Genomic DNA, 23,515 nt, shown 5'->3' on the forward strand with positions numbered 1-23,515 from the left:
CTGCTCTTATTGGGGGCAGGGGACCTCACAGTGACAGACTGTACAGTCGGAACACCAGGCCACTCAGAGCATGACAGGCATCCCCCACGGAACATAATTTGTGGCTTTCTTTTTCAGTCACGTATGACTTTCTGGCTATGAGAGACATAAACAAGGACAAGATCCAGGACGTTCTCTTTCTTTATAAAAACACCAACGGCAGTAACAATTTCACCAGATCCTGTGCTGATGAAGGTAATTCCTGTTCTAACACGTTGGTTGCATGGGAAGAGGGAGCTTTGTCCCGGCTCACCTTCTCATTTGGGGCCTCCATCTTTTTTTTTTTTTTTTTTTTTTTCCCTAATAGAATAGGCTAGGCAATACTATCAGCTCCCTTACTCCACCTGGGACCAACACCAGTGCCCCAAGAGGCTCAGGGCTCAGGGGATAATAGAGGAAAATAGGCACAGAATAGGAAGACGGGAAGGGGAAGAACACAGTCTGAGACTAACCAAGTGCCTGCCACCTCTACCCTTCAGGCTTTTCCACTCCCTGTGCCTTCATGGCTGCTGTGTCAGGGGCCAATGGCAGCGTGCTCTGGGAGAGGCCTGTGGCCCAAGATGTCACCCTTGCGAAGTGTGCCATGCCACCACCATCAGACAATGAGTTGTCTTCTGCCTGTATCCTTGTGGGAGGACTGGGTTCTTTCATCGCAGTCAGCTTGTTCACAGGTCAGCCATGTGGCAAAGGTTCTTGATGGTTCTCACTGGAGGGGTCAGCCTTGGCCCTCCCCCGAGGGTTGCTGACTGGGTAGGAATCCCTCAAAGTGAGGGTGCGACCACTCGGAAGCCAATGCTGTCAACGCTTTCAGCTGCCCCGCCATATTGCAGTTGTGCCTTTGCAACCACAGTTTGCATCTTGCTATGGAAGCTAGCAGAAACGACTGGTGTCACCTACCAGGAGGTAATAGGGATCATGTGGAGGGCCTTGGCTCCTGGGGGCTTGGACTAAGCCTACTGGTGCTCCCCTTCTCCTAGAGCAAGTCTCTGAGCCTTGACCTAGGCCAGAGGGAGAAAGGTACACCCACCCAACTTTCATGTGGGTTTGTAGGGATCCGAACTCTGGTCTTTACATTTGCATGGCAAGTGCCTTAACCACTGAGGCTCTTGTTTTAGTTTTTTGCAAGCTCACGATGTGCAGCCCAGACTGACCTGGAACTTAGGATGTAGCCCAGACTATCCCTCCACTTGCAGTAGACCTTCCAGATGCTGAGATTACAGGCACGGGCTGCTGTACCCAGCAGCTTTTTCAAGAGGCTGCCTAGTTGTGTTTGCTCCTCAACAAGGATTTCAGGCCGCTCGGACACAGTCCTGTCTCTAAGCGGCCTCAAGGTCCCGAGGATGGATGCCCTCATGTGAGTACCATTTATTTGTCAAGAAGAGGATTTGGAGCTCTGTGTCTTTGGTTTTAGGGGAAACCCTATGGAGCCATTCCAGCAGCTTTGGTGGGAATGCGTCCATCCTGAGCCCTCTGCTTCAGGTGCCTGACGTCAACGGTGATGGTACCCCAGACCTACTAGTCCTCACCCGGGAGGGACAGGAGGTAATCAGCACAGTTCTCAAGTCCCCCAGGCCCACTTACCTCCTAGTCCCTTCTCTGCTTCCTCATCCACTTCTCCCTAGAGAGAGGTTGTGTGATCACCCAGCAGGGGTCCTCCCAGGACTCTCTATCCTGAGGTCCACACATGCACCATGCTGGGAGGCTCCACCTCTGCAGGCAGCTTTGCTAGCCTTTCCCATGAGTGGCAGAATGCACATGGCCTATGTGTGAGTTGGTGTGAGCTTTGGACCCACAGCTGCCATGCCTCCCAGGCAGGCTGTACAACACAGTCACACAAGCTCCCTGTTGGTCACTCTCATCTAAGCACTTTTTCTCCCAACCCAAAGAGTGTTGACTACCGTCTCCTCTACAGCTTCCTAAAGTTCTCCTCGCCCTCCAGGGAGCGGCTTCTACCTCCCCCTGTTGCCCTTTGTCACTGCAGGTCAGTGGAGCTATCTATTCAGGCAGCACCGGGTACCAGATTGGTCACAGAAGCAACCTTGGTGTGGATACAGACGGTGTCGCCCTCCTTCACGTGACCAAAACGGGTGCTCACTATGTTCTCCTGCCCTGTGGTATGTTGGATGCCACAGTCTCAAGATGGGCTTCTCTCCTGAAGTCTTGCTAGGCTGATCATGGGTTCAGGGCTAGAGAAAGAAGCATGCAAAGAAACGTGACCACCTTGCGGCCACTCCTGTTCATGAATTCCTGAGTGATACTTAACAGTCAGGAAGCCCAAGGGCTAGGACAGGTGTGGCACACCATGGTTCCAGAAGCGGGGCTGATGGGTGCACCTGGTCCCCATGGTGACTGAGTTCCTCTTTGTTTTGAATAGCAAGTGCTCTCTGTGGCTTCTCTGTGAAGAGTCTCTATGAGAAGGTGACTGGGAAAGAAAGCCAGTTTAAGGAGGACTCCTACTGGGAGAACAAGCTCAATCGCTCCGCCCACCGGAGGCTTCTGCACAGGTTTGTCTGACACACAGGCCTCGGTTAGGGAAGGCCTTGTGTGAAGCACAGGCCAGCTGGGCTAGGGCCTCGAAGTACCGTGAGGTCATCATTTAAGTACATCACTCAGAAATGAGACATGGGCAAGCAAAAGCAGAGAAAGAATTGAGAAGGCTGGGTGGCCCAGCATGTCTGAGCCCCTGGCTCTCATCCCCCAGGAGTAAAGAAAAATATCAAATGGGTAGACCATCCTTGTTCCATAAACAGCCTGTTGTCTATACTTTCAAGCCCGGGAACTGAGTGGCATAGGGCTATACTGTGGGGGCCTGAGGGAAGCAGTCCCAAAAAGGCCTGTCTTTCATCCTGAAGACCACATATGCCTGCCCCCACTCCTTGTCTAGCACTGGAGCAGTTCGCTACCTGATGAACGTCCCAGGGAAAGCTGGCCAGGACTTGCTGCTTGTGAGCTCGGAGGCCTGTATGTTGCTGGATGGACAGGACCTGGTGCCCAGGTGGACCCTTGATGCAACTCAGGTTCTGAGGTATGTTCAGTTGCTCCTGAGCTTGAGTGGGAAGACACCCCTGCTCAGGACCTCAGCCTGTCCTGCTAGCTGGCAGGGGTGATGGACGGTGGGCCTGAAGGCCTGTGTCCTTCTGCTGGAGACCTCTTGCCTCTGCTGGGATCTGTCCTTTATCCCTGAAGGGGCTGCCGAAACTACTGGTCACAGGGACCAGCCCCTCATGCTGGGTCCAGGTGTAGGTAGCCCCATCCTAACCCGGGAGCATGCAGCCATGGGAACTTCATCTCAGATCCCTGTACCAGACCTTTTGAGAGGTCATCTTCCTTCATCCTTCCAGAAAGCCCATCCTTGGCCACTACAAACCAGACACCTTGGCTGTGGTCATTGAAAATGGAACCAGCACTGACAGACAGGTAGGCTGGACTCCTCCATGGATTAGGAGTTTTCCTTGTCCATGGCCGATGACAAACTATGAATGCAGACAATGCTGAACCTGAGAACGCTGCCCTCAGATGGGGAGATGGTTCAGAGAGCCATTTAGGCTAGGCTGCACATGTCTATGTAAGCTGAGGCTGTCTGCCAAAGTGTTTCCTCCCTCCCCAGATCCGGCTTCTGGACCTCAGTACTGGATCTCTCTTGTGGAGCCAGTCCCTCCCAAGCCTGCCTGGGGGCCCACCATCCACAAGCCTGATGACTGCAGACCACCGCTCAGCCTTCTTCTTCTGGGGCCTCCATGACCTTGTGAGCACTAATGAGATGGTACAGGTCACACGCTCAAAGAATATCCCATGTTGGGATCTAGGGCCAGAGGGGCCAGACCCAGATCTCCCTGGAAGCTGCCAGGGGCTGGACCACCAGAAGTCCACTGAGTGGAGTGGGGAGGGGGGCCAGGCCAAGGGGGGAGGATCCTGCCGGGCTTTGGGGCCACGGGAGAAGGATCTTGGAGGTGGGAACAGACCTGTGATAAGGAGGGCAGGTGCTGACGGACACCAGGGAGGACTAGGTCCCGGTGGGGGAAGCAGGGACCTAATGGGTGTTCATGGACCAGGAATTAGCTTCCTGGTAAACACGGATGTAAACAAGGTTACTTGATAGCGGCTTCTGAGGGTAACCAGAGGGCTGCTCAGGAAGGCTTCGGGAGTTACAGGGCCCACCGGGATGTGACTGCGGCCCAGGCACCCCGGGTGTGATGCCCTGCTGCTCTCACCTCAGGAGCCCCAGGACGTGCCACACAGCCTGTTTATGTTCCACCCCACCCTGCCCGGCGTCCTGCTGGAACTAGCCAACGTGTCCGCCAACATCGTGGCATTCGACGGTGAGCACGCGGGCTCGGGCACCGGGTCCAGGTCTTCCCCCTGCTAGTTTTCTCTGGCTGGTCCTGAGAAGCACTCACTGACTTTCCCCCACAGCGATCCTATTTGAGCCAAGCCGCCATGCTGCCTATGTGCTCCTGACGGGCCCAGCAAGCTCAGACACCCCCGGCCTGGTCTCTGTGACCAAACACAAAGTGCGAGACCTTGTCCCAGGCAGTAGAGTGGTCCACCTGGGCGAAGGCAGCTCAGACAGCGACCAGGCTATCCGCGACCGGTTCTCCCGACTACGGTACCGGAGTGAGTAGGTGGTGTCAGCTGGAGCACATGCAGAGACTCCAACTGTGAAAACAAAGCCTCCTGGGAAGTTGCCCTGCCCTCAGCCTTCATGCTGATCTCACCGCTTGGCCCTCTGGGAGCTATGGCCTTGCCAGTCACATACAAGGATGTTGGAGGGAGCACCTCCAGCCTCCTGCCTGTACCATGCCCTCCCTCAAAGATCTCACTGTGTGTCCCATGTGATCTGGTTAAGGCCAGTAAGCCTCCGTGTGGTCTCCCTGGGCCAGTACGGGTAAGTCAGCCCCGTAGGCAGCTCATCACTTAGTGCCTCCTTACCCTCCCACTGGAAAAGCCACTGCTGCAGAGCATACTGCTCCCTAGGCTCTGTCTGCGATGTCCGCCCTCTCCCTCCAGCCGGGCTTTTCCCTTGTCTGCACTGCCTCTCAGGGGTCATAAAGCTCAGATGGTGGTGGGCCCTGGGTTGCTTCAGGGCCGCAGCTGGAACCTGAGAAGCTGCTTCCCATAGCAGAAGGGGAGTGCCTCCCAGAAAGCGAGCGATGAGGAGTCCGACTGGGCAGAAGGGAGCCCGTCCTGGAGCCCACGGGTGCACATGAGAGATGTACAGAGTGCACACTGAGTCAGTCTCTTCCCTCAGTACACTGGACCTGCTGTCTGCCCCCGGCACAGCAGGCATTCCCTTTCCCTACCCTCTGGTGCTTACCTGATGCAGGTCTCACCTTGTGCCTTGTTGCTCCTGAGGCCCAAGGGCAACAGAGCAACCCTGCCCAGACCAGATCCCTAGCTCTGTAGCCAAAGCAGTCCCGTGACCACAGCCACCATGGAAACCACCATAATAAATGATTTGCACTGATGGGGGAGAGCCCCAGCAGCCCAGCGTGAGCCTGCAGTCTGGATGTCTCTCTACCTGTGACAACGAGGGTGGTTCTTCCAAGTCATTATACTCTCTTCCATTATGCAGTGCTCTGGCTGTCACAGCACAGGGCAGCCTGGAGGGCCTCAGAGTATCAGTCCTTCTGAGAACCCTTTGCAGTTTGCTAAACATAAACTTGTTCCCATGACTGCACATGTACAAAAGCCTGGAGCATGCACAGGTGTGCCTGAGGTGTCCACACGAGGGCTAAGGCTAATGGATGGGGGCTTTCAAGGCAGGAAGCGGGTCCTCAACCCTGTGAAGGTCACCCAGCACACACATGGCCCTGAGAAGGAAGGGCAATGGGGGAGGGGAATGTGCCTCCAGAGTTCAGGAGCCTCAGTGTCCGTCACACAGGATGAGGTACAGGGTCCAAGGGCAGCCACCATTCCCAGGGCCAGGCTGGACTGCTCCCTACCCCACCCCCCACAAGCCACCTAGTGGCTGCTGAGGACTGTGGCCTGTTAATGGTCATTAAGAGGTTTAATGGCCCGGAAGCCTACCCATAGTTTCTCAGGGCCCCAGGGCTTACTTTGGGTCATGCTTCCTACAGTTGGGCATACCTGTTCCGGGGAACACTGGACAGATGGCAGCATCCTGTCCACTCACAGCTTCTTTAAAGTTTCTGGCTGTCTGCCACACTCATGCATCTTTCTCCTCCAAAGACCAAGTGCAGGCTGAGGCCACAGACGCCTGAGAGGGCCGGCCACTCAGCAGCCTAGACAGGACGGGCTCCCCCTACAACAGCTACTTAAAAAAAAACATTTTATGGTAGTAAGGGTGTGTGTGGACACTGAAGGACAATTTGTGGAGATCGCTTCTCTTCTTCCTACCGTGTAGGTCCTGGGGATTGAACTCAGGTTGGCAGGTTGGCAGCAAGCACCTTGACTCCCTCAGTGGCTTCTTTTTATACCAGAAACACACCCTGGAGCTTTCTCTCCTGGCCCCTTCACACACAGAGATGGACTATATAACCACACCACAGCTGCCCACTTGTCATGCAGCCTTTACATAAGCCACTCATACGACACGGGGAATACTGAGCAAGGGTCTGGATCTTTTATTTCTGTAGAAATTCGGAGAACAGCTCTTTTGGGAGCTTTATGGCTAAAGGAGGTGGCCCCTTTATTTCTGTCTCTGGGGTAGGGGTAGCAATGTTGGCAGCACAGGACAAGCTGGACAGGATCTGGGATCCCTACAGTCAGGATAACTGCATGGAGTCGCCTTTCTACAGATCTGATCAGAAGACAGGTGGGAAAGACGCCGTGTCTATCAGTGAGAAGAACCTGCAGGCGCAGTCTAAGAAGCCACTGGGTTTGGTTAGCTCAGCAGAATTAGGGACTTAGACGGTGAAGGAGTCCTCATGAATAGGATGGCGTGGACAAAGACCAACGAGTCATGAGTCACTGACTTAACACTCTAGAGTTGAGATAGCCACCGAGTTCTGAACTGAAGATTACAGAACACCAGAAACTCTGAGGGCCTTGATTTTACCTCCTAAAACAAGTTCTGTCCTGGCAAGACTCAGCCAGCAAACTCTTTCTTTAGGAATCAGTAGCCGGGCCAGTCCTTTCTAGGCAGGGAAGGACTTAGTGGAGGCAAAGGGGCTTCATAGCAAGACTGGGCCCTCTACACAGGGAGATACCAGTGCCGTGGCACAGTATCCATTAGAAGAACAGGACCCCACAGGTGTCAGGCAGGTGATGGTAAGGTGAGGTGACAGGCAGGATCCGGCTACTCCCCATCACCGCCTGCAGGGGTGCTGGCTGCTGCTGGCTCCCCAGGGGTAGATTGGAGAGCAGGGCTGGGGCTTGACTGTAGAGGCTTCCTCAAGAATGGAAATGCCCTGGGGACAAGAAAGTGCTGAGGGCACGGGTCTTTTCCCTGAAGGGTCCTCCCTGCTCAGTGGACATAGGGCACCGGATTGGCTCACCAGCGCTTGGTCTCCAGCGGGATCACAGCTTCCTCCAGCAGGCCCTTGTACAAGTCAGACTTCAGGAACCTCGGATAGGAGTCCTGCGAAAGACAGCGTCCAGTCTCTGACTCTTCACCTCCTAGCCAGGTGCAGCCAGGCATTGCTGGGGCCACCTTTTATTCGCAGGCCCTGTGGGACAAGGTGCTGGGGGGGGGGGGAACTATCTAACATTAGCCCAAACCAAGACCTGCAGAGATCAGACACCCCTCTGGTGAGGTCACTAGATTGCAAAACATGGGCAACAGACACCAGGCTCACACAGAGGAATGAGCCAAGCACCTGCAGCCGGGCCTGAGGAGCAGGGGTACCTCTGCCTCTATGGAGGAGGGGCAAGGATGTGGAATTCTAACCACACAGTGGAGCCAGGCTTAACGGCTCATATCTGTAATCCCCAACACTGGGGAGGCAAAGGGAGGAGGTGTATGAACTAGTGGATAGCCAGGGCTACACAGTGAGACAATAAATAAGTAAATAAATAAACAAATGGCAATCCTCTAAAGGGCAGGGCACTCTGTAGAAAAAAACAAAAAGCTAGACAAACCACACATAGTGATGCACACCTTTAGACCCAGCCCTCAGGATACAGAGGCAGCCATTATGAGTTCCAGGCCACCCAGAGCTATGTGGAGAGACCCTGTCTCAAAATAAATAAAAGAGAAACCACACCCAACTGCAGGAGGCCACCAAGGGCTGGGGAGACATGGAATGTGACCATTAAGATGGCTGGGCCAGGAGTGTCAGCTTGAGCCCAGGTGGGAGAACTCACAGTCAAAGCTGAGGAACATGCAGAGACCCACCTTTCAGCCCTGCCCCCTCCCCTGGTTTTTGAGACAGGGTTTCTCTGAGTAGCCCTGGCTATCCTGGAATTCACTCTGTAAGACCAGGATGGCCTTGAACTCATGGAGATCCACTGCTGCTGCCTCCCAAGTACTGGTATCAAAGGAGTGCGCCACCATGCCTGGCTTTTGTTGTTTTCAGTTTAATTTTTGTGTGTGTGTGTGTGTGAAAAAAACAATTTTTTAAAATGGTGTGATGATGCATGTCTGAAATCCTAGCACCCTGGGTGTGGAAACAGGAGGCTCAAGAGTTAAAAGTCATTTTTAGCAAATTCCAGGCCAGTCTGAACTACAGGAGACTGTCTCTAGTGGTGACGCTGATGATGATTAATTGCTATGGGTTGAAATTGTTTTTTTAGATTATTTATTTATTTATTTATTTATAGTGTTCTGCCTTCATGTGTGCCTGCGTGCATCAGATCTCACTATAGATGGCTGTGAGCCATGTGGTTGCTGGGAATTGAACTCAGGACCTTTGGAAGAACAGCCAGTGTTCTTAACCTCTGAGCCATTTCTCCAGCCCCTGGGTTGGAACTTATTAAATATGTTGAAACCCTTTTTTTTTTTTTTTTTTTTTTTCTTTTTTTAACACAGGATCTCACTTTGTAGACCAGGCTAACCTTGAACTCACAGAGATCTACATGTCTCTGCCTCCCTAATGGCAGGATTAAAGGCAGGTTTGTGCTACCATGCCCCAGGAAATCTATGAATTTATTATGGTATTAACATCAGGAGGCTGAGGCAGGAGGATCACCTACAGGTCAAAGGCCAGTCTGGACATTAATACGGAGTTAGACATTACAGAGTGAGACCCTGACTCAGACCAACCAAAAACCCCACTAACAACTCTGAACAAATACTAAGGATCCAGATAATTGACTCCATCTATGCCGCTAGATGACCAGAGGGTACACAAAGGGACGGGGTGGGGAGGGACAGCCCCCAACAGTGGGGTCTGAATACCACCACACTGGTTAACTGCAACCAGGGCAGCGAGTGGCAGAAGGTGTGTGACAGCGGCGACACAGGCACCTTCTTCATGAGCATGTAGATGTGCAGCTGCGCTGCATCCAGGACGTAGCGGTGTGGCTGGCGCAGCCCCTCCAGGGTCCACTCCATAGTCCTGCTGTCGATGTTGATCCAGCGGGCAGCTCCAGGGGCCAGGAACTGCCTGAGATACCGATGGTACAGAGCTGGCTCCCGCTGGGCCTGAGCGACGGCCAGCCGCCTTCCACCGCCACACACTTACTGATACACCGCATCCACCAAGGCAGGGACCTGGGCCTGGCCGCCGAAGCGCAGCTCCTCACACGCCTCCCAGAAGCTGAGGTTTTCCGCTGAGGACGGGGCAGCAGTCAGGGTTAGGGGTTCCCAGGAGAAACCCTGAGGCAGGGTCTACACACACACACACACACACACACACACACACACACACACACACACACACACAGGTAGCCTTCTCACCACTGAACTCCTTCTGGAGGAAGTCACACACACACACACACACACACACACACAGGTAGCCTTCTCACCACTGAACTCCTTCTGGAGGAAGTCCATGAAGTGGGCACGCCCCACGGGGTCATCCAGGAGCTGCCGGAAGCTGAAGCTCCATCGCTCAACGCGGAGCTTTGTGGGGGCAGCCACGCTGGGAGAGGAGGGTTGAAGGCAAGAGAGGGTGGGCGGCTGATCCTGCTCCCAGTCTGGTGGGCGCTCAACAGTGCCACCCGAACACCCAGGTCTTACTTGGGTGCATTCATGGCCCAGTAGGTGACATCATCTGTTATCCAGGGGTTGCTGGGCAGGCACCCTGACATGATGGGATCGTGCGGGCCGTGCTGGCTGCTGAACTTCAGGTACCTGGGGGTTCCAGGGGCCAGTGCAGGATGGCCTCAGGGACAAGAGGCCCTATAAAGGGTCTGGGTTGGGAAGGGTATCTCACTCACGCCTCGAGGCAGACAGAGGACTTCACCCGGTTCCTGCCCAGCGCCTTCTTGAAGCGCTCGATCTAGGACGGCAAAGGGGAGTCAGGACCTGTGGAGGGGGATGAGCGCCCCTCCCGTGCCCCTTCCCGTGTTCCCCAGACCTACCTCACACTTATAGAAATCCGAGCTCTAGGTCTGGAAGACACGGGTGGCCTGAGTTACAAAGCAGCCTTCTGACGTTAAGAAAGCCTGCTAGGCTACCTCTCAGGGCTGAGACCTTGCCCCACCAGCGTGTACCAAAGAACAGCTTAGACCTGCAGCCCAACTCTGAGAGGCCCCTCCTCCTAGCGCTAGCCCTAGGAGAGGCCTCTCACAGCCAGCCTTCATCTGGAGACTCACTTCTTACTGACTTTTTAAAAATTCTTTTTTTTTTTTTTTTAATGTACCTTGGTGTGTTGACTGGATGTTTGCCTGTGTATACTGTATTACATGTCTGTGTGAGGGTGTTGGATCCGCTGGAACCGGAGTTACAGTTGTGAGCTGGGGACTGTTCTTCCGGTCCTCTGGAAGAACAGTCAGTGTTCTTGAGCGCTGAGCCATCTCTCCAGCCCCATCTGGGCACTCTAGGGTTCCACAAAACCCTGAGGTTCTCCACGCTGTCTAGAAATTGCTCACTTGCTCTTAACCGATCACATTTTCAGATGGCTTCAAGCATTTTTGTTGTTGGTGAGACTGTTTTCTTCAGTTCGTGCTGGCCTTGAATTTACCGTGGAGCTGAGGACACCGTTATATTTAGGACCTTTCTGCCTTCACCTCCCAAGTGCTATGATTAGAGATGTCTGCCACCATACTTAGCGCTTAAGGTATTCTTGTTTGGTTGGGTTTTGTGGGGGAGCGTTGTTTGTTTATTAGTTTGTTTGCTTTTGAGACAGGATTTCTCTGTTTAACAGTCCTGGCTGTCCTGGAACCTGGGCTGGCCTCGAACTTGCACAGATCCACCTCCCTCTGCCTCCCTGGTCCTGGGACTAAAGGTATGTGCCACCAAGCTTGGCTGTTTGTTTGGAGACAGAATCTCTTTGGCTGTCCTAGAACTCGCTATGTAGACCAGCCTGGCCTTGAACTCACAGAGATCCACCTGCCCCTGCTTCTCAAGTGCTGGAATTAGCAGCACGTGCCAACCTTTAAAGCCAAACCCAGCCTTTCAAGTCTTTTTCAAAGTGCGTATACTGAGAAATCCTGCTCTGGGGAGTCTGATTTAACTGGGTCACAGCCCCTCTGGGCAGCTTTGCACAGCTGGATGGCAGGAACCAGTCAGTAGAGTGGCCAACTATGCCCGACTCCTTAGCCACACAGGGAAGGGCACGGAGGATGACACCTCTGACTTCCCAAGTTCATCCTAGCTCTTTCTGCTTTTGTACACAAAAAAACTAGGGGCCGAAGTTAGCATGACGCTGTGAGACAACAGGATGTGTCCTAGAATTTGGGCTTAGGTGGGAGTGACTTCCATGAGTAACGGGGCACTGCTGCCTGCTGATGCATTGGTTAGGGCCTGTCTGTGCTGAGTCCCAGCCTATCTAGTTGGGAGGTTACCAAAGACTTTGACAGGAGGTGCCTGTGGGTGGGCCCAGGTCTTGCTTCTCATCGCTTCACCTCCCTAGGAACTCTGCAGCTGTTTCACCCCGGAGGAAGAGGAAAAGCCTCCCACTCAACCCCAAGACCACCATGACTTACTTGCACCCAAGGCAGCAGGCGGGAGAAAAGAGGACAAGAGTTACTAAGGGAGCCCGGGGGGGAGGGGGTGTGCAAGAGGGGCTGAGACCAGGCACAGCACAAAATAGGGACCTTGGAGCGGCTGCATCAGGTACATTTAGGTGACTCAAAGGATGAACGGATGGGTGAGCGAAGAACCCGGAAGTGGGCTGAGTGGACCGGCTTGTGTTAGAGTTAGGATTAAAGCAGCAGCAATGAGGGGGCTGGGGCTGAAGAGGGTGTGCTTACCATCTGCACTCGACTGGAGTTGTAAGAGCCCCTCTCAGGCCCCTGCTCCAAAATGTTAGGTGCCCCGGGCTGCAGAAGGATGGGGAGATGGGGTGCTAAGGCCTCCACCCACACAGACTTCAATGCCCTTTACTCTTCAGTGTGGGAACTGACATTCCAAGGAACTCAGGAACTGAGCCGTCTTGAACCCCACCTTTCTGCCCACTCTGACTCAGCTGTGAGCCCCTCAGATAGCAAGCAGCCCTTCAAGCCATGTGCCAGGACCTCAGTTTCCCAGACACTGCTCCCCTCAATACCCAGTCCCTCTGCTACAGCGGAGCTCGGCCCCCATCTTGCCTCCTGGGACCCTCAGTCCTGCATTGGCTCTTGTGTGTCTCCCTTAGACAGAGGGAAGCTGGCTTGTTCTGTGGCCTGGGACTACAGGTCCCAGGTCTGAAGCTGCCTCGTGGCATTTCTACATTATCAAAAACAAAAACAACCTGTCACTCACCGGGACCCTCAAGTGCACCTTCCCCACAGCTTAAGAAAGCAGTTTCGAGAGAACCTTTTAGCCAAGCACACAGACTCCCCGTGAAGGCCGGCTGGGGAACCTCCTCCGCCCTCACCACCTGAGGACTCACGGGGGGCCTGTTCACCAGCCAGTAGATCTGCTCCTGACAGGAAATGACCAGCCTGTCTCCCTTGCGGCGCTGCTTAGCTGCCCTGGGAGGAGTGGGCGGAGGTGAGAGGAAGCTGAGCCTGGCACAGCACAGCCCACACTTGGCCATGGGCAGTGGAGCCGGTGACGGGATGTCCTTGGCCCTGGGGCTGCAGTGTGCAGCTCGCCATCCTAACTACTTTGAGCCCAAGGCCCCACTGGTCGTGGTGTGCTGTCTCACCGCAGCTGCTCCCGAGCCTGCATCACCACCAGATCCCACGCATGGTTGATTTTTTTGTGCAGCTGGGCATAATGTTCCTGGAGGGCAGCAGAGTATCCAGTAGGTAAAATGTGTAATCCCCACACAGGCCTAGCTCTGGAATAACGGCCCCAGCTTCCGGGGACACTGCGGGGAGTTAATGGTGTGTGTGTGGGTGTCTACCTGGTTCAGAAACCAGCTCATCCCATGAGGTCTTAAACAGGGGCTGCTTCTCCTTCTGAGAACCCTAAGCCTCCCTTGTCGGTATGGGAGCCTTCCCAGGGAGACTGAGGGGTGGGAGGATAGGGAGGGTGTTATCTAGAGGCCTAGGCTGTATGCTCTTGGCTCAGGGGTGAGTCTGTGCTGGACTCGGCCTGCTGGATGTCCCACCTTCTCATAGTCCACCAGGGCCCCTTGTTTTTGGATGTTCTTCTTAGCCAGGTAGATGGCTGGAAGGATAGAAACATGATGTGGGGGGCCATCCTTGTCCAAACCCCATGGCCTGGCTCTGGGACCACCAGCTCCCAGACTGGACCCCCATCCTCCCCACTCACCATAGTCCAGCTCAGCAGCTGGCCACAGCGTGCTTGTCCAGAAGTAGGGGGTCTTGTGTTGTGCAGGGAAAATGATGTCCAAGACCTCGTTTCCCTCCCAGTTACCCACACCGTCTCTCATAGCTCCCAGCTCTGGCAGGGCAGCCTTATCCAGATGCTCCAACTGACCACTACCCATTCTTTTTTTTTGGGGGGGGAAGGGGAGTGGGGGTTTGTAGCAGAGTTTCTCTATGTAGCCCTGGCTGTCTGGAACTCACTCTGGTGCTGTGGACAGGCTGGCCTGGAATTTACAGAGATCCACTAGCCTTTGCCTCCTGAGTCCTGGGATTAAAGGCTTGTGCTACCCCCACCCCCCACACACACTGTCCATTCTTTCTACCTGCAATGTGGGGTCCTGTAAAGGGACTACCTCCCTGATGCTGAATGCCAGTGGGGCCTGGTAATCCAAATGTGATTGCAGTCTGAGTTTGGGGTGTCCTGGTCTCACACACTGAAGTGCAGGAACCCTGTCACCGAACCCAGCAGATAATCTTCCAGAGTGAGACCTGCTGGGACCCCAGCTGAATGCTCTACACACACCGCCTTTTGCGTGGCTGCTGCAGCACGGGAAAGTTGAAGCTCCCTTGACTTGCCTCGGTCCAGGTCTTTTGGGGGAGGGGCGGGCCCGGTCCAGTGACATCACAACGTCCCGCTCCAACCCCAGTGAGCTCCACCCTCCCCTAAGCGGGGTACACCCTGCCACCCTTAGGCCTGACCTGAAACCGGTAGGGCGTCTCGTCCTGCCGGAGCGTCAGGTCTCGGGACTCACGCAGTGGGTAGATGTAGCCGTGCTGCACCAGGAGCGTGCCCAGGTGCAGGGCTTCTGAGGAGAAGCAGAGTGAGCGCTCTGCCAGCCCCCGCCCCAAGCCGCGGCGCGCCGACTCTCACCCTCCTCCGAGATGCAGAACTTCTGGACCAGCCATTCCACGATGTCTCTGCCTGCACGGGAGAAGCGGATTGGGCGGAGACCGCGGCGCCCTGCTCCCCTGGGGTGTCCACGAGCCTCACCCGCTACCGCGTGGGGAATGACGGTGATGAGAAGGCGTTGGCTTCGCATTTTCACGCCCTGGTCGGGGTCCTGCATACTCACGATCACCCGCTCCATCTGAAAGCGAGCGCGGGGGCCTTGGGTGGGGGCAGCAATTCAGATCCTGCGCTCTTGTCCCCAAGGTCCCCAGGTCACCGCGAGAGGATAACAGACTGAGCCAGTAAAGGCCGGGACCCGGGCCACCCAGTGCAGTCATGATGAACTCCCGGTGCTTTCCTGACTGTCCCCAATGCTGTTCACTCCCCTCACCTGCCACGTTCCACGCCCCCTCGCCGGCCCCAACCCTAACGCCCACAGGCTGAGGGCCCACCTTGCTGAGATGTGGCCTCTGCATGCGGGAGCACCAGCCATGGGGTGTGCAGCCCGTAGCCGTGGCCATGGCGGATGTCCGAGAGAAGACGCCCCGCCCCACGCCGGCCCCGCCCGCCAAGGTTAACCGTGTGAGCTGCGGAGCCCAGGTTCCCGCACCACCGAGTCACTTGAGCCATCACAGGCTGTGACTTGGGATAGCCTGCAGTGTGGGGGGTGGGGTGTGGGGGGGGAGGGAGCCTGAAACCTCAGATGCCTGCCAGTCAGAGGAGCCTGTCTTAGTCTGGCAAATTCCTTGATGCAGGGCTTGGTCTTAGAGATGGGACGGACCTGTCACCTGTCACCGAAGCTCTGGAATAGGACAGGTCTCTTTCAGAGTGGAGACAGTAAGAAAGGATGAGGCCTAGAAGGGATGGAGGACTCCAGCAGAGGAGCCCGCGCCCGGGTGGGTCAGGTTGGAAGCAGTAGTTTAAGATCTTGATAGCCACTACGCCATTCGTGGGCCCCCAAGGAGCACAGGGACGAGCAGAATGAGGGATGTGGGGTCAAGGCTGTAGTTTGGCTGGTCCAAGAGTATCAGTATCCTTTCACATACACGACACCATGTGTGGCCCGTAGAGAGCCATAGGGTTTGTATGACATAGGCCTCACCTGGCAGGGTCACTGATCCACTTATAAAAGGCACAGGCGGGTTGTGTCTTCTTTCCTGAAGAGAGTGTGTCCTATTTCTCTACCCCACCAAGGAATGCCAGCGAGCAGAAGGGGGAGGTACAATTGGACTTACTGAGACCAGGAAACTTCAACATGGCATTTGAGTATTCCAATGGGTCAGAGGGGCTGGAAGGGTGCCCTCTCCAGACAGGGCACATCAACCACAGATCCCAGGCTTTTTCTCCACCCCGTACTTCACCAAAAGGCAAGGTCGGGCTGGCCTCTGGCCAGCTGTCCTCCCTAGATGAGTAGGCATCTATGGAGGCTGCAGGCTGCGGGCAACCTCGTCCCAGCAAAGGACGAGTAAATTTAGCGTCTAACATTACAAACCCTCCCCCCCACCACCACCACGGCAGGCAGGGATGGCCCTCCCTGGAATGCCGGGCCTCCTTGCAGGATCTTGCTTTGGAAGGGTAGTGGGGAACTGGTCACTAGCCCAATGCCTCAGCACTGATGGCTGGCCTGCTTCACAGCAAAGGTGGGTCTGCTCCCTGCATACGCTCAGAAATGTAAGACACTGCTTTGCACAACTTCCTTCCTCAGATCCAGGCCTTTGGTCCTGCCATCCTCAGCTGACGGCCCAGCTCACCAGCCACCTGCCTTGGCTAACCAATATCCCCAGGTCTCCTCTGGAAGTCAAGATTATAAAATCCCTCCGCACCCACTTTCTGTTTCTTCAGTATCCCTTCTTTTCCCAGTCCTAGGAACCTGCAGAATTGTCTGCGTCCTAGGTACATTCCCCCCTACACACACACACATTACAGTCTGCACCAATAAGCTTTAAGGGATCATTGAGTCTGTGTGGTCCAGATTGCACTTCAGTGTGTGGGTACCCAGAGCCAACAGGGTGTGGCCCAGCTGGAGGTTGATAGGCCCCAGGAGTCCCCTTTGCCCAGACAAGAGGGAGGGAGCAGGTGGAGGGCCACAGGGCCCCAGGTGTGCCCTGCGCGGCTTGCTGATAATGGGAGTCCAGGGACGTGGGGGCGTCGCACCTGTTCTAGTTGGCGTCCCTGGCCAGCACGCCCCGCCCAGGGGATCCCGGAGGACCCGACTCCCCGTTGTGTGTGGGGGCGGCCCTGGGTCCCTGGCGACCCGTCCAGGCGCCGGGCGCGGCAGGGACGACCGGGTTCCGGCGCGGTGCGGACGACACGCGCGTCTCTGCGGGCTGCGCGGGGTCCGCGGAGCGGCTGGGGGCGCGCGGCGCGGGCGCGGCGCTGGGCGCGGGGGGCGCTCCCGGCCGGGATGAGCTCACCGCAGTCGCGCCGGGGCTGAGCCGAGCGGGCGGCGGCTCCGCGGCGGGCCGCGGCTATCATGCTGGGCCTGGACGCGTGCGAGCTGGGGGCGCAGCTGCTGGAGCTGCTCCGGCTGGCGCTGTGCGCCCGAGGTGAGCGGCCGGGCCGGGCGGCGGCCACGTGCGCCGGGGGGCAGCAAGGGAGCGGCGCGGTTGGGGGTCAGTCCCCGCGGCAACTTTGGGGCGCGTGGGGACCTCGTGGCGTGTATTCTGGCCGGGCGTGAGACTTCAGTCCACGCAGACGCTTCTGGGGAAGGGAGCCGGGAGGAAAGGAGTGTGTCCAGCCGGGAGGCTGCGGCCTCTCCCGTAGGTGGGGCTGGGGCTCCTTCCGGTGAGAGGCAAGCCTAAGGTTGGAGGGCAGTGGGCAGCATCTCAGTGAGACCCTTGTCCCGAGACGTCCAAAGGAGCTATGGAGACCCTAGTTTTGGGGACTATCGGAGGGATCTAGAACATATGGGAAGAGCACAGAGCTGGGGAGCCTCTGGGGTGCCCCAGGGCTACTACTCTTCAGCAGTGGCCTGTAAGCTGACCAGAAACAAACTGATCTCTCCAGGGTCTCTTAGGGACCTCTTCCAGTCACGAGAGCCCCTCCTGAAGAGGCCAAGCCTAGGGACTTCCAGGGACTTGGGGGCCCACTGTGTGTCCATGACAGCTCCTCTGTCTTCTTTAGTTCTACTGGGCAGTGGGAGGGATAACTGGTGAGAGTGTGGGTCCTGGAATGTTGGGGTCAGCAGGTGGCCGGGGCTTACACAACTTCCCCTACTCCCAGTCCTCTTGGCTGACAAGGATGGGGAGCCAACCCCAACAGATGAGGTGCTGGATGAAACTGTACCAGAGTACCAGGCCCCCGGGAAGAAGAGCATGCTGGCAATCTGGCAGCTGGACCCTGAGGACGTGAGCTTGGTCAAGTACAAGCAGGCGCTGCTGGGGCCTCTGCCACCCATTATGGGTATGGCCTGGGGCCTGGATGTGGAGGGCTGCAAGCAGGGGGAGGGGAAGGTGGGGTCAGCACGGCACCCCGTGGATGCTGTTTCTCCTCAGACCCCAGCCTGCCCAACGTGCAGGTGACTAGGCTGACGCTGCTGACGGAGCAGGCGCCAGGGCCTATCATCATGGACCTTACAGGTAACCCCCCCCCCCGCCCTGCAGACTACAACCTATCTTTGGATGAAGACCATCCTAGGACCCCATGCTGAATCCTAGTTCCTTAGGTGCATTGCCCCAGACTTCATGGGCATCTCCAATTCCTACATACATGTTGCTGGGGCTGGGTCTTCTACATGCTGGTAATTTAGAGCGTACCCATCATTTCCCTAACAGGAGACCTAGATGCACTGAAAAACCAGGTGTTTGTCCTGAAGGAGGGCATTGAATACAAGGTGAAGATCACCTTCAAGGTGAGGGTAGCTGCAGGACGGGCTGGACATGTCCCAGCCTTCCAGAGAAGACCCTAATCATTCTCCTTTGCCCAGGTCAACAAGGAGATTGTCAGTGGCCTCAAATGTCTGCACCACACCTATCGCCGGGGACTACGTGGTGAGGCATAACGGAGGGCAGCCTGAGGCTGTGGGAGGTGGGTGGAGGGTGGCTCCTAATGACCTTCCTTCCCACAGTGGACAAGGCCATCTTCATGGTGGGCAGCTATGGCCCCAGAGCCCAGGAGTATGAATTTGTGACGACAGTGGAGGAAGCACCAAGGGGCGCATTGGCACGTGGCCTCTACGTTGTCAGGTCCCTCTTCACTGATGACGATAGGCTGAACCACCTGTCCTGGGAGTGGTGCCTCCAGGTCAGCCAGGACTGGAAGGACTGAACCCCACTTGGGGCCTGCGTTCCCAATCTCTGTCGGTTGCAGTGACCTGCAAGCATTTATTCCCTAGACCTCCCAGTTGGTGACCAGATGTCCCCACTCTCTGCTGTGTCCTGCCCCCTGCCTGGTGCCTATTAAATGTTACCCTGTCTCGCTGCCCTCGTGTTGCCTCTTTCTGCCTGTCTCCGCCCCTGAGGGGCCTTTGAGGCTTTATCTTTCCTGAGACCCAGCCAGGTGCTACGTGGCCGGTGCTGCTTGGTCCCCGATCTCTTTATCTGCTCCAGCCTTCAGGGCCCAGCACACCATGGACGATCGGCTCCTGCCAGTGTTGCTGCTCCTGCTGGGTGTCTCAGGCCCATGGGGACAGGGACAGGAGCTCGAGGTTCCCTCAGAGGCGCTCCCTGAGGAGTCCACTGGGGAAGAAGCCCCCAAGGAGGATGGGATCTTGGTCTTGAGCAACCGCACCCTGAGCCTGGCATTACAGGAGCATTCAGCCCTGATGGTGGAGTTTTGTGAGTGCTTGGGCCAGTGGGCTGGGAACCATTGTGGTAGAGGGGTTCAGGCTTCTTCCTAGATTTCTGCCCCCTGAATCCCAGCATCCCTGAGAGGGTGCCTGGACAGGAAGCCCTGATATTGAGCTGGGCTTGGTGGTGGTGCGTGAGTGGGAAGGGGTGGTGGTAGGGCAGTGGGCACCCAGGACATGTGTACGCACGTAACACCCCTGCCTTGTCAGCCATGGCCACATACTGATGTTACTACCTTTGGGGCCTCTATCCTAAAGGGCTGATCACTGATCCTTCTGTGAAGGCAAAGCATCTAGGCCGGATGCCCCAAGCAGGTTCCTGTGGCATATGGGTCTATGGTTTCTTTAAATCCTTTACAAATGCCAAAGCATTCTTAGCTGGTGGGTTTCAGAAAGCAGCTACATGTGGCCCTGGAGAGAAGATGCAAGATTCTTCTCAAATTTTCCCAAACCTCTTTGTGCCCGGGACTTGAGGGTTATCTGGTGTCTGGCAACCAGGTGTGGTTGTGATCAATTTCGAGTATGGGCCTGAGAGAGGATGTGGACAGAACATGCTCCCTGTTGGACCTGGGCTGCAGCTGGGATTGTTGAGGACTGGTGCACTCACGGCCTCATCCCCCAGATGCCCCATGGTGTGGTCACTGCAAGGCACTAGCTCCCGAGTACAGCAAGGCTGCTGCCCTGCTGGCGGCTGAATCAGCTGCTGTCACCCTGGCCAAGGTGGATGGGCCTGCAGAACCAGAGCTGACCAAGGAGTTTGGCGTGGTAGGGTACCCTACACTCAAGTTCTTCCGGAATGGAAACCGCACAAACCCAGAAGAATACTTAGGTATGAGGTGGGTGTGGCCTGGGGTGGGCAAGTTCACAGGTGTGGAGTGGGTGTGGCCTAGGGATGGGGCAAGTCCCGTCTGAAATAGGGACCTCTCTACAGGGCCCAAGAAGGCTGAGAGCATTGCTGAGTGGCTGAGGCGGCGAGTGGGCTCCAGTGCCACACGTCTGGAGAGTGAGGAAGATGTCCAGGCACTGATAGACAAATGGGATTTGGTGGTCATTGGCTTCTTTAAGGTAAAAAAGGAGGGGTGGACAGGCTGTGGGAATAGTGCTGGCGGCTGGCACCCACCATTCTCATTGGGCTGGGCCTGTAGGATCTGCAGGAAGAGGATGTGGCAACTTTCCTGGCCTTGGCCAAGGATGCTCTAGACATGACCTTTGGCTTAACTGACCAGCCACAGGTCTTTCAGAAGTTTGGCCTTGCCGAGGATACTGTGGTTCTCTTCAAGAAGGTAAGTTGGGACTAAGAACAGGGTTGGGCTCAGGGTCATAGCTCCTGCTAACCTTGTTGGTGTCCAGTTTGACGAGGGTCGGGCCGACTTCCCGGTAGACAAGGAGACTGGCCTGGACCTGGGGAACCTGTCCCGCTTCCTCATCACACACAGCATGCACCTGGTCACAGAGTTCAACAGCCAGGCAAGTACAGCTGCAGGTCACAGTGAAGTAAAGGGACCCTTAGGAGGTGGGAGGCTTGGTTGGGATAGAGGGACCTTGGCCTGGGAACCCTCAAATAGAGGCCCCACAGAAGTCACGTGTTTCCTACTCTTCCAGACATCACCTAAGATCTTTGCAGCCAAGATCCTCAACCACCTGCTGCTGTTTGTGAACCAGACACTAGCTGAACACCGGGAGCTGCTGACAGCCTTCAGGGAGGCAGCTCCCCAGTTCCGGGGGCAGGTACTGGGGACACAGTAGGGAGGAGTGGTAGGATGGTAGGACTGAGGGAGACCCCAACTTGGTATGACCTGTGGTAGGTGTTGTTCGTGATGGTGGATGTGGCTGCTGACAACAGCCATGTACTGAATTACTTTGGTCTCAAGACTGAGGAAGCCCCCACCCTGCGCCTGATCAACATTGAGACCAAAAAGAAGTACGCGCCTACAGGGGTGGCACCCATCACTGCCCTTTCTGTGGCTACCTTCTGCCAGGCAGTCTTCCATGGGGAAATCAAGGTCTGTAGCTCATAGAGGGGAGGAAGAACAGCAATCCTAGGGCCCTGGCCCCTACGCATGACCCCAGTGAAGGCATGCTTGCTTCCCCAGCCATATCTCCTGAGCCAGGAGATACCCCCTGACTGGGACCAGCGGCCAGTCAAGATTCTTGTGAGCAAGAATTTTGAGCAGGTGGCCTTTGATGAAACCAAGAATGTGTTTGTCAAGTTCTGTGAGTGCTGGGGGGAGGGGAAGGGAGGTGGCTGGTTGGTGGGGTGGGGGTCAGGTCCAACCAGCCAAGCTGATCCCTCCTACAGATGCCCCATGGTGCAGCCACTGCAGGGAGATGGCTCCAGCCTGGGAGGCCCTGGCAGAGAAGTACAGGGATCGTGAGGACATTGTCATTGCTGAGCTGGATGCCACGGCTAATGAGCTGGAGGCCTTCACTGTGCATGGCTATCCCACACTCAAGTTCTTCCCTGCTGGGCCGGACCGAAAGGTGAAGGGATGGATGTGTGTGGGAGTGGACTATTCTTCATAGCTGGCTCATGCTGGAGACAGGCTGTGGCTGGGGAGCATGTCCTCAGGTCATTTTCTTTCTCCTCAGGTTATAGATTACAAAAGTACCAGGGACCTAGAGACATTCTCCAAGTTCTTGGACAGCGGAGGTGACCTGCCTGAGGAGCCCAAGGAGGAGCCCAAGGAGGAGCCCAAGGAGGAGCCCAAGGAGGAGCCCAAAGAGGAGCCCAAGGGGCCTTCAATCTCTGCCTCAGTAGGTACTCCGTTCAGGATACCAGCCACTAAACAGGTTCTCGCCTAGCAGAGGGTTTGAGCTGGGCTTGTGTGGTTCTTTCTAGGAAGCACAAGCCAATTCCACCTTGGGGCCCAAGGAGGAGCTGTAGCCATCTGGACACTGCATTCCAGGAAGTGGTGTCCTCAGGTGCTGGAGGGAACTGTGCACTATGAATAAAGACGTTGTTCCAGACTTGGTGTGGTTCATGAACAGGGACTCATGGGACCTAACCCTTCTGGTGTACTCCTGGCCTTTGGGGCTTGCCTGGGCAAGAATGGGTAACACCTTCAAAGGCAACCTCATCTCCTTCACTGCTTGGCTTGAGGGCTGCATAGCCACTGGCAGAAGATAGTATATCACACACCAAAGGGAGGTTCAAAAATGGTTTTATTTCATTATTATCCAAGTACCTTTGAAAAGATAATTGTACAAGTCATCGCATGAAAAATGGGCTCAGGGTACCCCCTGCTGGCCCTGGCCTGAGAAATGTACATATTTACATGGACACTTAGAAGGGACCAGACCCCCACCCCTCTGCTGAATCAAGCTGGTGGCTGGAGACAGGCAAAGGGGCCTGAGGTACTCAGCCGCCAGATTCACACAGTGGCAGGCAAGAGACAGCTATGCTGAAGGCACTCAGTGACATGTACAATATACAGAGGCCCCCACAGGATCCCCTGCTCCTGGACCTGAGCCCAACCAGGTGCAGAGGATAGCTCCCAGAGGGAGAAGAGGACACTGGGATACAAGCCCAGGGAAAGGTATCCCGGGTCAGTCTGCATTCAGAAGCAAGAGCTGCTGAGGGTCATGAGATGGCTCCTGGTATTGCTTCAGGGGGTGGTGTGGGGATAAGTGGGGCTTTCCTTTTGAAAAGCAAAGCAGAGAAACTCATGGAACCACTCAGTAGGACGAGCCCCTCCCCACACGTTCCCAGACCCAGAGGGATAGAGGTATGGCAGACACCTGAGGCCCCCACCATCACCCCCTAGGAAGAGCTTTTGACACAAACTTGTGCTGTTCCCCACACCAGGCTCCTGAGGACAAGGCTGTCCACCTGGTTGATGACAGTGCACCTTAGTGATGGTGTGCTCTGGGTATGTTGCCCAGTGCTCAGTCCACCTTTTCCACCTTGCCAATGATCTTCTCTTCAAAGACAGGCAAGACTGCCTCGTCCTCCCGCACTTCCTCAAATACCACACCACAGTCAAACTCGTCACTCACTTTCTTAAAGTAGTATCTAGGAGCAGAAAATTGTAGAGACA

The 23,515-nt window shown here is 55.8% G+C and overlaps 5 protein-coding genes across 16 annotated transcripts in view; 3 read left to right on the forward strand and 2 right to left on the reverse strand.

Moving 5' to 3' along the window:
* Nucleotides 1-5,532, forward strand: part of Fam234a (family with sequence similarity 234 member A) — a 36,688-nt gene extending 31,156 nt beyond the window's left edge. For 3 of the 4 annotated variants that reach the window (XM_060363912.1, XM_060363913.1, XM_021629633.2), the window contains 10 exons: nt 118-234; nt 519-710; nt 1,451-1,581; nt 2,021-2,153; nt 2,414-2,543; nt 2,924-3,064; nt 3,381-3,456; nt 3,647-3,802; nt 4,256-4,358; nt 4,453-5,532. In XM_060363912.1, the coding sequence (XP_060219895.1) occupies nt 118-234; nt 519-710; nt 1,451-1,581; nt 2,021-2,153; nt 2,414-2,543; nt 2,924-3,064; nt 3,381-3,456; nt 3,647-3,802; nt 4,256-4,358; nt 4,453-4,661 (1,388 nt within the window). In that variant the 3' untranslated portion in view covers nt 4,662-5,532. The remainder of the gene's footprint in view (nt 1-117; nt 235-518; nt 711-1,450; nt 1,582-2,020; nt 2,154-2,413; nt 2,544-2,923; nt 3,065-3,380; nt 3,457-3,646; nt 3,803-4,255; nt 4,359-4,452) is intronic. The other variant, XM_060363914.1, reaches the window with a different exon arrangement.
* A 1,068-nt stretch (nt 5,533-6,600) lies between these two features.
* On the reverse strand, nt 6,601-15,325 carry Rgs11 (regulator of G protein signaling 11). 5 transcript variants are annotated; one of them, XM_060363918.1, is made up of 17 exons: nt 15,145-15,271; nt 14,795-14,891; nt 14,675-14,725; nt 14,503-14,609; nt 13,748-13,799; nt 13,584-13,642; nt 13,176-13,252; nt 12,918-12,999; nt 12,298-12,366; nt 10,465-10,488; nt 10,321-10,382; nt 10,121-10,234; nt 9,907-10,022; nt 9,624-9,711; nt 9,407-9,545; nt 7,497-7,579; nt 6,601-7,409 (listed from the first exon to the last, which is right to left on the reverse strand). In XM_060363918.1, the coding sequence occupies exons 1-17, from the start codon at nt 15,211-15,213 to the stop codon at nt 7,298-7,300; spliced, it is 1,401 nt and encodes a 466-aa protein (XP_060219901.1). In that variant the 5' UTR covers nt 15,214-15,271; the 3' UTR covers nt 6,601-7,297. The 5 variants fall into 5 exon arrangements, with proteins under 5 accessions (XP_060219901.1, XP_060219899.1, XP_060219903.1 ...); XM_060363916.1 differs by having other exon boundaries at nt 14,795-14,911; nt 15,145-15,250; XM_060363917.1 differs by lacking the exons at nt 6,601-7,409; nt 7,497-7,579 and having other exon boundaries at nt 9,241-9,545; nt 14,795-14,911; nt 15,145-15,325.
* Nucleotides 15,326-17,097: 1,772 nt separating this feature from the next.
* On the forward strand, nt 17,098-19,111 carry Arhgdig (Rho GDP dissociation inhibitor gamma). Of its 2 annotated transcripts, none has more exons than XM_021637141.2 (6): nt 17,098-17,238; nt 17,915-18,094; nt 18,187-18,270; nt 18,466-18,542; nt 18,618-18,681; nt 18,759-19,111. In XM_021637141.2, exons 1-6 carry the CDS (start codon nt 17,166-17,168, stop codon nt 18,956-18,958), a joined length of 678 nt encoding a protein of 225 aa, XP_021492816.1. In that variant the 5' UTR covers nt 17,098-17,165; the 3' UTR covers nt 18,959-19,111. The 2 variants fall into 2 exon arrangements, with proteins under 2 accessions (XP_021492816.1, XP_021492817.1); XM_021637142.2 differs by having other exon boundaries at nt 18,466-18,524.
* A 136-nt stretch (nt 19,112-19,247) lies between these two features.
* Nucleotides 19,248-22,445, forward strand: Pdia2 (protein disulfide isomerase family A member 2). The gene is made up of 11 exons (XM_021637143.2): nt 19,248-19,467; nt 20,101-20,307; nt 20,410-20,543; nt 20,624-20,761; nt 20,829-20,945; nt 21,081-21,206; nt 21,284-21,481; nt 21,572-21,692; nt 21,778-21,959; nt 22,068-22,232; nt 22,318-22,445. The coding sequence occupies exons 1-11, from the start codon at nt 19,260-19,262 to the stop codon at nt 22,360-22,362; spliced, it is 1,641 nt and encodes a 546-aa protein (XP_021492818.1). The 5' UTR covers nt 19,248-19,259; the 3' UTR covers nt 22,363-22,445.
* Nucleotides 22,446-22,622: 177 nt separating this feature from the next.
* The window catches only part of Axin1 (axin 1), a 50,527-nt gene continuing 49,634 nt past the window's right edge, over nt 22,623-23,515 (reverse strand). For all 4 annotated transcript variants that reach the window (XM_021637189.2, XM_021637187.2, XM_021637186.2 and 1 more), the window contains one exon: nt 22,623-23,490. In XM_021637189.2, the coding sequence (XP_021492864.1) occupies nt 23,364-23,490 (127 nt within the window). In that variant the 3' untranslated portion in view covers nt 22,623-23,363. The remainder of the gene's footprint in view (nt 23,491-23,515) is intronic.

Source organism: Meriones unguiculatus, chromosome 11, assembly GCF_030254825.1.
Source record: "Meriones unguiculatus strain TT.TT164.6M chromosome 11, Bangor_MerUng_6.1, whole genome shotgun sequence".
Taxonomy (NCBI): Eukaryota; Metazoa; Chordata; class Mammalia; order Rodentia; family Muridae; genus Meriones; species Meriones unguiculatus.

What these genes read in the sequence shown, in the direction of transcription:
- Arhgdig (XM_021637141.2), top strand. Translation starts at nt 17,166, where the DNA reads ATGCTGGGCCTGGACGCGTGCGAGCTGGGGGCGCAGCTGCTGGAGCTG. An exon ending in GCCTCTGCCACCCATTATGG is followed by an intron (nt 18,095 to 18,186) that starts GTATGGCCTGGG and finishes GTTTCTCCTCAG; the next exon opens with ACCCCAGCCTGCCCAACGTG. An exon ending in CTATCGCCGGGGACTACGTG is followed by an intron (nt 18,682 to 18,758) that starts GTGAGGCATAAC and finishes TCCTTCCCACAG; the next exon opens with TGGACAAGGCCATCTTCATG.
- Rgs11 (XM_060363917.1), bottom strand. Translation starts at nt 15,322, where the DNA reads ATGGCTCAAGTGACTCGGTGGTGCGGGAACCTGGGCTCCGCAGCTCAC. An exon ending in AGACGCCCTACCGGTTTCAG is followed by an intron (nt 13,800 to 14,502) that starts GTCAGGCCTAAG and finishes GCACAACACAAG; the next exon opens with ACCCCCTACTTCTGGACAAG. An exon ending in TGGGCCATGAATGCACCCAA is followed by an intron (nt 10,023 to 10,120) that starts GTAAGACCTGGG and finishes CTCCTCTCCCAG; the next exon opens with CGTGGCTGCCCCCACAAAGC.
- Pdia2 (XM_021637143.2), top strand. Translation starts at nt 19,260, where the DNA reads ATGGACGATCGGCTCCTGCCAGTGTTGCTGCTCCTGCTGGGTGTCTCA. An exon ending in TGGTCATTGGCTTCTTTAAG is followed by an intron (nt 20,544 to 20,623) that starts GTAAAAAAGGAG and finishes CTGGGCCTGTAG; the next exon opens with GATCTGCAGGAAGAGGATGT. An exon ending in TCACAGAGTTCAACAGCCAG is followed by an intron (nt 20,946 to 21,080) that starts GCAAGTACAGCT and finishes CTACTCTTCCAG; the next exon opens with ACATCACCTAAGATCTTTGC.